The sequence below is a fragment of the Berghia stephanieae genome, chromosome 2 (genome assembly GCF_034508935.2).
Source record: "Berghia stephanieae isolate SIO BIC M18660-M18661 chromosome 2, UCSD_Bste_1.3, whole genome shotgun sequence".
Lineage (NCBI taxonomy): Eukaryota > Metazoa > Mollusca > Gastropoda > Nudibranchia > Aeolidiidae > Berghia > Berghia stephanieae.
This window is the reverse complement of record NC_088361.1, coordinates 30,345,952-30,358,042: the sequence shown is the minus strand read 5'-3', so window position 1 is coordinate 30,358,042 and position 12,091 is coordinate 30,345,952. Positions and strand designations below refer to the sequence as shown.

Sequence of the window (12,091 nt, the reverse complement as noted above, 5' to 3'; positions counted from 1 at the left end):
GCTGTGTGGGGTGTAGCGTTGTCGTGTTGCAAAATGACCCCGTTGGTCAACTGCCCTGGGCGCTTTCTGCGAATGGCCTCCCTAAGCTTGTCAAGAGTTTGGCAGTACCTTGCAGCATTGATTGTTTCTCCAGGTTGTAAGATTTCGAACAGAATAACACCACGACTGTCCCAGAAAACAGTTCCCATTATTTTCTTTGCTGACCGCATGACTTTGAATTTCTTCGCGGCAGGTGAGGATGGATGTTTCCATGTCATCGAATCTTGCTTTGTTTCTGGGGTGCAATGGTGCAACCAAGTCTCATCACCGGTGACTATGCTGTCAAGAAAAGTCACATCGTACCCTAGAAAGTCTCCGCCGGCGTTGGCAGTATGCCCGTGAACCCTGCGTGAGCTCTTGCTTCTCAAAAGTTCCCTGCAGATGTCCAATCTTTGTTCTTTATGATTGTCTGTCAATTGCTTAGGAACCCATCTTGCGCTGACTTTTCTGTAGCCAAGTTCATCAAATACAATTCTATGGGCAGAAGTTTCCGAAATTTCAAGACTGCTTGCGATTTCATGAAGTTTCAACCTCCTGTCTTGACGAATAAGCTCATCAACTCGCTTCACATTGTCTTCTGACGTCGCAGTTATCGAACGCCCTCTCCCTTCCCTGTCTGTCAAGTCGGAATGGCCGGCTTCAAACAAATTACACCAGTGATAGACTTGTGTAACGCTTATAACATGCTCACCATATACACTCTGAAGTTCTTTATGAATTTTGGTAGGATTCAGACTTTTGGCGTTCAAAAAACGTATGACAGCTCTGATTTCCTCCTTTGACCAAGTTTCAAGGTGGGCCGCCATCTTTAAAATCGTCTAGAAATTCATTGTGCAAAATGATGCACTTCATAATTTCTGGGAATATCCGTAAGGAAATAAGGAATATCATGTCGTTTACAGAATTAAAAAATCTCCACTGGTTGCTGAGCAATGGGCATTTTTCGGTTATTTCTGAAAGAGCCCTCGTACAATATCCTACAAAAAATGAAAACCTCTTAATTGTGACATTTGAAATTACTCAGAGAAGGAATGACGCCACAATGGGTGTCTGTCTTTGTGGCTACAAATTTCAAAGTTCAAAAGTTTGTTTAAGCAATTACCAATACATAATGACCAACTCAATCCTTGAAATTTCGTTGAAACAAAATATAAATCAAATTAATGCTTATAAAATGTTATCGATTTGGCGAAAATCTATTTAATATTATGGCTGTTTATTTGAAAACAGAAGCTGGCCATCATAATGATAACTGTCGGGGTGGTGACGACAATGATGATGATGATGATGATGATGATGATGATGATGATGATGATGATGCTGATGATGATAATGCTCAATTTGCGGCGCTGAACTGCGGCTGACGCCTGGGTTATTCCAGTCTTCCCTTGGAATAGACCCTAGAGACAAATTTCACCTATGGGAATAGAATTTCTGATCACGTTACTTTTTAATCCACTTTCCAACATCTGGTACATTCTGACGTCACACCATTTTGATGCGATGAGTCACGTACAATATAAAACTTAAGTCTCGAGCGGATCACGTTTTGAATTTATCTCCAAAAACAACACATAAAACAAACCGAAAACATATTGATACATATTTACATTAATTGTAAGGGACAGTCAATCACGACCTATCTAGTTGTCCCTGAACATGCTTGCTTGGTCATTTTTGCTTTACATTGACAAAACATATTTTAAACATTTTAGTCCCCAAAAAAAAATTTCTCAAAATGTCGATACATTAAGATGGCCCCTAACTTGTCAAAAGTCTTTACTCTAAGATTAAATAGTTACAAGTTAAACAATAATAATAGGCAGATCTATATAGCGTATTTCCACAGATTTACCACACTAAATGCAATGCGCTCCATAATACCCCCCCCCCCCCCCCCCCCCCATATGGAACTATACGTCGTTTCATACAATGCCAATCGCCTGGTAGACGTTCTTTTTGTATTAACACTCCTACACTCTCCGTCACTACATATGGCAAAGTATTCAATCACTCCTGAATCAATAAGGGTAATTTAAGTGTCTCAGTGCCTTACCGACGGATACAATGTCAGGAACAAATTATTACGCGATCACTGTCACCCATCATGCTACTGGCGATGGTTAATATCGCTAAGACAAGACGAGACACTGTGCCGCTGAGTCACCGAGACGCATAAGCTGGAGATCGTTATTATCAGTCGATATATACGAAAACAAAACACACGTAATAGTGTTGTGAAATTTTACAGCAGATTTGTTACATGAACTTTAATATGAACAGATATGAGACAGATTTGATTTCATTGTGGATTTCTGTTGCAGAGAAATCATTGTTAAAGTATTCGACTTTCTTAAAATGTTATAACGAGTATGACTGTACTTATCAATTGGCTACAGACTCAGGGTGAATCATGTATTGTTTTTACGAATGGGGATCTTTTTTCGCGTGCACAATTGAAAATCATAACTCTATTTATATCATAACAGTGTAGTGTGAAAACTACTAGAAAAACCACGAGTAAAAAAGCTTCAAATGGTGACAAAATGCTTACCATGGAACCGTTGTTGGCTAAAGAAGGGATTGGGTACCGAAACGTTCCATGTTAAAAGTTTGTTTATTTTTAAAGTGTCATACATATTTTTATTCTATACATTATAAGGACCACAGTATTTAACAGCCTAGTATTCTCATAATGATTGCATTCTACTGTGCATGGTGTACCATAGCATCCAAGAGTAGCTTCAATAGAGAAATAATGTTCCATGTACATCTAGCATTAATTTATTGGGTAAACCAGATCACAAATATTTTTATCTTAAAATATTATAACGACAGTTGAATTCATGATGAGTTTGGGAGCATAAATTCGTTTTAGTTTCTTAAACAGTAATATTTTAGCTTTAAGCTACAAGATATCAGGCCAGTACTTAAAATGTCTGACCTCTTGGTAAAACCCTCGTTATACTCAGTATTGCACGGCCAAAACGTCTTTTAAAATGTCTGGCAAGTTGGGTGCCACCTGTTGAAAATGAAACAAATGCTTTCCGATCGATGAAAATAATGGGTTTGTTATATACGCAGTAGTACAGCTTCCTTGTAACCATTGGAGGATGCTAATGATGCTGTGGGAACGTTGATTAAAATTCTCTCAGTAGATTTATAGTAACTAATAATACCCCTGAAGCATGGCTACCTTTTTATTGTACTTATTATCTTCATTCCAGATACCACAATGAACGAAAATGCTAGAAAATCCCCTCTCCAACATATTATAAGCATGCACGCACATACACAAACAATAATTATCTAGGGCAAGATTGTACTCATTGTCCAACTCCACCGCCATTTGGAATTCCAGAGCAGCTTCCGGGAACAATCCCAGCTCCATGAGGCCATATCCTAGAACAGCGTACAGGAATGGAATGTCTCTTGCATACACTTCACCCATCAGTTCTATCAGGGCCTTTTCTGCGTGGCGAATTTGACCCGTTTGTTTGTAAGAGAGAATGAGAATATAATACGCCAAAACAGATGTTGGCATTATGGCCTCTTCTTGGGCATCTACCTCTTCCTGTAGAGGTTCGGGAAGAGTAACTCTCTCCAATCCTCCGTAAACGATATCGCTAGACCACGGCCTGGAGAAAAACATGGTGGTTGAATCTTCTCGTTGTTCGTCTGTTTCATCGGTTTCGCTGGGGCGGGCGCTCAAAGAGTCTTCCAAATACATAATGGCGTCTTCATAATTGGCCTGACTGTAGAGGAAGTTGGCATATTTGACGCACACACTGGTGTTGGTTTCTTCTTTAAGAGCGGCCTGAAATTAGAGGTAAACACAATGTTATTATCTCAGCATTGAGAGGAGTGTGGGTGTGTAATGGAATAAAAATTGTCAAGTTAAGCTCGCACTCTTTTTATTGGTTTCTCTTTTTAATGATTCCATCTGGTTTCGTTTATTTTTAATGCATTATCTTAGAAGAAAGTTATTTTTTCAGATTCGATATGATATCTAAAACACACCATTACATTTTTTCTCAACAGAGACAACACTGTTACTGGCCAGGTATTCATTTCATACCTGTGTATGGTGAGAGAATATTAGTTAAGAGTGTTTTCCAAGGACTCAAATTTGCACAACCCAAAACTGAACTCGAATCAGGAAACAACATGTCACAATTCGAGCATTTATATAGAGCAATATTTACTTAACGTGCTCAAAGCTCTTTACAAGGGGTCCTTGCCCACTTAGCATGTAGGGATAAACATAACACCTGTTAGGCAATAGTATAATTTGTTTTCGACTGAGACAAAGCTGTTAACAACTGGGTACTCATTTTACAGCAGAGTACGGTGAGAGAATGTGACTAAAGGGCATTTTCCAAGGACTCAACTATGCACCGCTCAGAGCGGAACTTGAACTCTGGACCTTAAGATCCGAAGGCCAGTTTTATACAAGACCACACAGCTGCACAATAATAGAATGGCATGAATCCTAAATTACCTGGAAGTACTGCTCTGCAGCCAGGATCATCTCCAGCTCACTGGTGATATCTTCACAGATACAAGCTTTGACATAACACATCGTGGCTAGATTTCCTAGGGTGATGCACATTTCTGGGGCTAGCTGACCATCGTGAATCTCCCTGAAGCAACAAAACAATTTATTTTCATTAAATCTATCTATCTATCTAAGGCTCAGAGGCAATTCCGATTGCGTCATTAGTACATAACAAAACATTCCCCCTGTCTAACTAGTGGTCATTAGGTAACCTCGCTCCTAGTTGCCGTTTTCGTCTCGTCGTCATCGCCTTCCTCCTCCTCCTCCTCCTCCTCCTCCTCCTCCTCCTCCTCCTCCTCCTCCTCCTCTTCCTGTATAACCTTTGCAAAGAACCCACATCCCAACGAAACGATGGCAAGCAAATTAAAATTCCTTTCCATCCATAATCTTAAGGATTAACGAATAAAGTGGATCGCATTTATAGTTCTTTCTTTCTTTGCTTATAAAATAAAATATTTGTTATGATATAAATTACAACTGTATTTTACCTGAAGATATCCAGACTTTCTTTATATGATTCAATAGCCTTGTCCACATCCCCTGCCATGGAATGCATCTGTCCTAGCTGATGGAGGGTGCTTACCAAATCACCTGGAATCAAAGACGAATAGGAGATAGGGAAGAGGAGGTGGGGGGGGGGGGGGGGGGGCAAGATGAAATCAACCACTGATTATCTAAACAATTTTTTAACCTCAGGTAAGAGAGAGACAACCAAAATTTATCCAATTTTCTTTTTTTTTTATGTTTATTTGTCACTGTAAGTGAATTTAGTGTGCATGTTCTGTTAATTATTTTTTTTCTCAAAACATAATACATGCTTATAATTTGATGTGAACAAATACGGATTCAACTTATACAAATATTGTCCTTGAAAGAATATGTAATAGTCTACAGTTATTAGAAAGGCAAACTTAAATCTATCATTATATAATACTGTGGTAAACTGGAAAATAGCTTTGTTTTTTGTTTTTTATTTTGGCCGGAAAATATTGACTTCCTAGAACTCCTAGACGAAAAAGTATCACATCTGAGAAATCTTGAGGCCTTAGTTTTGAGATTTTTGACAGAATGAGGCTACATTAGTTTTTCTCAATAATACGTAAAAGTGTCTGGTTAAAAATAAAAACGGTCCCTTTGGTCATAAATCGTTCCATTCTTTATCACCATCATCACCACCACCACTACTACTATACCACCACAACCCCTACCTTTGATATCATCCTCCAACACATCCTGTATGTCTCTGGCTTGTTCCAGATAATGCACAGCATTCTGGTACTGCTTCATGCTGATGTGGGCATCGGCAGACCGACTCAGAAGTTGGTTGTGCAGCGCCATGTCCAGGTTCTCAGAGGCTGACGATGACGTCATATTCTCGTCCATGTTGATGAATACGTCACCACTTTCGGTGGAAGAAGAGACCTTGATTGACAATGAAATTGACAAAAATGTTAGAAACAAAATATAAATGCAAATATGAACATTTATATAGAAACAATTTAACTGATTCCCGATGGTCAATACATTGCACAATGCAACGTTCATTCGCCCAACAGACAATATGGAACCAAATTACATTCATACAGCCCCAATAAATTATGCGTGTTTTGGCACCAATACTGTTTCATTACATCGAATAAATTAGTCACGAGAACTATTCCAAACAGAACTATTCCAAAACTGAACTAATCGTGAACTGGACCAGCGGACCGAAGCAAAGGTTGGGATGCTACAGAAGCTTAGGAGGAGATATACCAAAACGACAAGGTCTAGACATTTATCAATTAACAGAACTGGAATCGAACTGGAAATAGAACTTGTAATAGTTTGGGATTGAATCATCGAATACCTTTTGTGAAAATCAACAATAGACTATGCAGATGACAACATCGATGATGTATTAGAGGAGCAGGCTGCTTCGCTCATTGCATGTACATTGTTGATGCATGACAATGCGCCACCCCATCAAGCCAATGCAAGGGGACAACTTCTTGAAGACCATATTACAATATCAGCACGGCCACCTTTAGTCCTGATATGAATGAAGCCAATAGAAAATGTGTGGAGCATGGTGACCCTCAATTCAGATGCTCTATATTTGAAACGTTGTGTACCATTTGGGACGACGTGTACATATATGAAGGTCGGACATCTTGACGCCATTACGAGCCTAGTTTAGCATTGTTGTAATGGATATTTTGCTTCATTTTTTAAGATTTCATTACAATGAGCCCATAATGATTTGGGTTTTGAGACCTCCAAATAAGTGAACGTCAATTTGGGACAAAATTACCAAAATTACGTTGATATTCTTACAACTTTCCTATGTAGGGGAATCCTAACATTGCATAACGCAAACTGCGCCTATATAAAGTATTAGTATCAAGCAGAAACGTTTTAATTCCAAACCTAATGTCCTCTAATTCCACAGAAAAGGTACATGTTAATAGCAATAATGCTGTATATATCTGTATGTATGTATGTGTGTTCATATATGACACCATTTAACAGAGTTATTAGTTGGGCTAAATGATGTCCATGTTATTTGTAATACCATTTGTGACGTGAATAAATTGTTCAACATTCAATTGAATGAATCCTGAAATATTGGGAGGTCTGGGTTTTTTTTATATTTGTTTGTTTTGTTTTTTTTTTTGTTTTTGTTGTTTGTTTTTTTTTTGTTTGTTTGTTTTTTATTTAAGGGGGGGGGGTGTTGGGGTTTGTTTGTTTGTTTGTTTGTTTTTTCGTTTGTTTTTTTTTTTTTTGTAGATAGATGTTGATTGAGGATATCTCTGGCTGCATTAAAACTAATTGATAAAACGTGCACCAAAATCTGTTATACCATGATTTAAAACCCAGTGGTCCTGGGATAATCACAAAATATAAAGGTATAGTTTATTTTGGAACTATGTTTATATATCTTAACCCAACCCCACGTTTCACACTTATGATAATAAATAAGAAGAGTAGCATTCAAAATAGCCCGGCCGTTCACATATATGATCGTTGCTTTTTTTTTTTGTTGTTGTTTGGAGTATTACATATAAAGGCTATCAGTATCAGGGATCGCACATTGATTCATTCCGGGTAATTTGAGATGTTTCGATGTTATTGGAGTCCACGGTCTGACAAGCACACCTCTGTGAACTTGGGAATAATATTATTATTAATATGCAGGCATTTGTCAAGTTCAAAGATAAAGAATTATTTGTCATTGGATTTCGATATGTTAGGAAATATCATAACAAGATTACCCATATGGTCTACTCATATCAGTTAATGACAATTTACATTTGGGTGTTGCCGCTGTCTTTGATGGGTAGAGAGTTACAAACCATGATTCAATCAACATGTACATGAGAACATAAACACCAACAACTAAAGAGAAAACACACTGTTCTCTCTCTCTCTCTCTCTCTCTCTCTCTCTCTCTCTCTCTCTCTCTCTCTCTCTCTCTCTCTCTCTCTCATTCCCATTTAATTTTAATACGCATACATGCGCGTGCGCACATACAAATTCTGACTTTACTCAAATACACAGTGTTACATTTAACCGCAATGTTTCATTCATATCCAGGTTGCCGGCATCAACTTCATTCCATAGTGAGACAGTGACAGTCTTTGTTTAAACGATTTTCTTTTCTTGAGGCTTAATACTTTCGCTAGTATTTTTGGGTTTGGCTCTAAAGGCATTGAGTGTTGTCTTCATAGTTCTTTAGCTCCTTAGTACACATATTAACGTATAGAAGTTTCAAACAATAGCAAAAACAACAACAAACAACAGCAAAAACGAAAATATAATTGCAATTACAATAAAGTTAATGAAGGTTACGACGACGACGACGACGACAATGATGATGATGATGATGATGATGATGATGATGATGATGATGATGATGATGATGATGACGATGATGATGATGATGATGGGGTGCAGCGTGGCTCAGCGGTACGGTCTTTGCTTCGTACCTCGATCACCCGCCGCTGCGCTGTGTGGCCTTGAGCAAGTCACCTCGCCCTAGCTCAATTTACGCGCTGCACTGGATTATTCCAGTCTTCCCTTGGAATAGACCCTAGAGACAAATTTCCCCTATGGGATGAATAAAGGGAAGTTTATTTTTATTTTTTATTTGTTTTATGATGATGATGATGATGATGATGATGATGATGATGATGATGATGATGATGATGATGATGATGATGATGATGATGATGATGAATGCAACAAAAGTTACTTTACATTGTCCCACAACTTACCTTGTCCCCGATATCCAGCGCTTCGTTGTAATAAACCAAAGCCGTCTTGTAGTCGTACTGGGCAAAGTAACAATCTCCTAGGATCTGTAAGATTCTCATTTGTTGTCTTTTCTCACCCACGGGTGACTCTCGCATGAACGCACGACCAATCTCCAAGAATTTGATACCCTTGTTGGGAAGATTCAAAATGTTATACGTATTGCCAAGGATATAAAGGTTTTGGCACACCAGCCAGAATTTGTGCTGAGGAAGATCTGGGATTTTTTCGGCGTATAAATTCCAAAATGTTTCGAAAGCCCGTGAGCACATGGACACACATTTGTGGTAGGTTTTCATTTTGTAATAGGTTATTCCTAACAATGATAGGACCAGACTGTGAAGGAATGTATACAAAGTCAATCCGTGGGCGTGTTTGACCATGTGTAGAGCTAGTTCGAATACGTGGGAAGCACGGGGATACACGTGTAACATAAATGTGGACACACCAAGCATACTCAAAATATGTGCGTTCTCTAAAACAGCATCTTTTCCGTGGAATCCTGACGACCGGTGAATTTGCAAAGCTTTCTCGTACCATTCTAAAGCCTCGGGATATTCCTTTTTCACGAAATGGCAATCCCCTAGCTTTCTAGTTGCCATGGCAACAATATGTCTCTGAGACGCCTCCTGGCTTTCTAAAACAGCCAGCGCTTCTTCATAACACGTGACTGCCTCTGAGATTCGTTTCAACTGTTCTGTGTCATCTGTTGTGTCAACCATGCTACTTTTATCGGGAGACGAGCCTCCATTTTCTTCATCAGAAGCTTCTCGTTCAAAGAACTCACAAACTGCTGCAATGACTTTATCGTAGAGAGCTTCATCGTGAATGTCATCGGCATAAGCATTGCCCAGATCAATAAGAACTAGAGCAACTTCCCGATGAGCTTCCATATCCTGAAGATCTTTGTAAATCTTTAAAGCTTTCTCTAGGTTCCTCAACCCATTGTGACGATTTCCCTGCCTGAAACACAGAAGTCCGGTATTCTGCAATAACAGAGCATTGAATTTGAGTAATTTGACAGTGCCGTCCTGAATTTCATCTAAAATCTGAAGCACATCTTCATAAAGATCTTCAGCCTTTGCGTATTCTTCACTCTGAGTCAGTTTCAAGGCCACTATCTGGAACGCTTTTGCAACAGTGAGTCTAAGGCTTCCTTCTCTCATAGGTGAGAATCGTTCTTTGTCTTTCTTCTTCTGTTTCTCTCTCTCTTCATGGCAAGGGTCTGGACTTTTAGCGCCATTTGTTTCCACTGTGTAGCGATGAACACCGTTGTGTGAAATACCACCATTCAATGTCTTGCCATCGATCGATGACACAGGTGACATGGGTCTATCTGACACTTCCTCACCATTTCTGATTACACAGTTACCTTCAACAATCCCTCCCATTGTCATTCTATCAGGAATTACCTCAATCACACTTTGCACGACGGCTTCTTTCCTTTCTTCCAAGAAAAACTCCCATCCACTCGTGTCCACATCACTTGATGCCAACTCATACATTAACGAATATTCCTTAACGTTAGAATCAGTCCTAGCTTTTTCATTAATTTCTGCGATATTGTAAGTTTCAATAGTAGTCACAACCTCTTCCTCCTCTTCCTCTTCTTCTTCAACATCTTTTAAACTTCTATCCACCATGTTCGCTTCTTTGGCTAAATCCATATCAGTTTCCTCAGATATGGTATCAATTTCAATCCTGGCATCAGAGGGGGACTCTTGAACTTCCCGCATGTTCTGAATTTCTGCCATGATGTCTTTTACATTTTTGCTAAGAAGACGACGATGGCAGTAACGCTGAATCCTTTTGAACCAGTTGACACTATTAATTGGGACGTGTGCGAATTTCATGGGCATTTCGTGAAGGCTTTCAATGCTGAAGGCGTGGTTCATATAACCTTTCTGGTAAGGTCTCAATCCTCCCGGTTGTTGGATCGTGGAAGACAAAGGAAAACGTGACACGGGGCTTAACGGTGTTTTTGCATACATTTTGTTGGAAAAGTGGTTTGGGTCGACTAGTCGCCAGCCTTCGTTCATCCAATTGAACAAGGTACGCCCCAAAACGTCCAAAAGTGACTGGCCTCTTGATTCTGCAAATTTCAACTGTGTGTTGAACCACTCTGTTTTCTGGTTATCTGACTCGCTGCGTAACTCATTTTGACACAAGTCGACGACCTCGCCCAGCAGGGTTGAAGCATGAACACACAACCAAAACCACTCTAGAGGACTTTGTCGGAAAGCTCGACTTTTTCTGGTGCAGACATCAGCCAGGCCAAGATAGGCCTCCACCAACATGGAGACGTCATCCTCTGCTTTTTCTTGTAAAATAAATGTAGTTTGGAGGAACTGCCTCTCCGCATCGTTCAGTCGAAGTTCTTCAAGACTCTGCTGGGCTCGTTCTAGAAGACCATGTACGTCGAGGTCCTCCTCACTTTCCGGCTGCAATAAAAGAGTACAAGAAAATATTTTTTTAGATATAAAGATGTAGAAAGAAAATCTATATTTGGGGATTTTATGAGTATTTTATAAAAATGGAGCAATTTTCAAAGCGTAGTTAAAAACATATTGTCTTATAAATCCAATAGCCTTGTTTTAAGTTTAAAAGAGCTTACTTGAATAGAACGTTAATTGCTTTTATTCTACGATTCAAGCATAAATTCACCCTTGTCTCGAGGCCACCCATTGTCAGTACGCGAGAAATTAAAGAAATCTAAAAAATTGGTATTATTTCTGCAAGATAAGACAGACAACGACATGACAGAGAGTAAAAAGGGCAAAAGCAAGTTGACTCATTCTTTGACAAGGAAGAAGGCAAAATGGAAAAGGACGCCATGATATAATTGGATAGAAGAGATCCAACCAATAGCCTACCCAACTACCAGCAACTGTAACTCTCAAGCATAACAAAAGTGAAATATATCACACCAATTCAAAGACGTACGCTGCCTAGGGGTATAAATCGCAATACACAACAGATTTTAGGCCCCCAATTATATCAAAACAATTCCCATAATACTGTAACACACAACGACTATGTACACAAGACCTATGGTCTATTCAGAGCTTCCATTAAAAATAACGATCAAAACAGAAAACATCTGAGGGTCGTAAACTTTGGTCGTGTGGAAGTATAGTGCTGTATAACGACAAAACACGTTATTTGTGACCGATCGCATCAAAACAGAATAAGCGTTGTGAT

General features: G+C 39.1%; 1 protein-coding gene across 5 annotated transcripts in view; it reads right to left on the bottom strand.

Annotated features, from left to right (window-relative positions):
- Nucleotides 1-1,010: 1,010 nt before the first annotated feature.
- LOC144964693 (uncharacterized) overlaps nt 1,011-12,091 on the bottom strand; it is a 60,317-nt gene continuing 49,236 nt past the window's right edge. For 2 of the 5 annotated variants that reach the window (XM_078899217.1, XM_078899218.1), the window contains exons 3-7: nt 8,854-11,331; nt 5,806-6,019; nt 5,086-5,188; nt 4,541-4,682; nt 2,471-3,856 (exon numbers count right to left, since the gene is read on the bottom strand). In XM_078899217.1, the coding sequence (XP_078755343.1) occupies nt 3,209-3,856; nt 4,541-4,682; nt 5,086-5,188; nt 5,806-6,019; nt 8,854-11,331 (3,585 nt within the window). In that variant the 3' untranslated portion in view covers nt 2,471-3,208. Of the gene's footprint in view, nt 3,857-4,540; nt 4,683-5,085; nt 5,189-5,805; nt 6,020-8,853; nt 11,332-12,091 lie in introns of all 5 variants that reach the window. The other 3 variants (XM_078899216.1, XM_078899215.1, XM_078899219.1) reach the window with 3 other exon arrangements.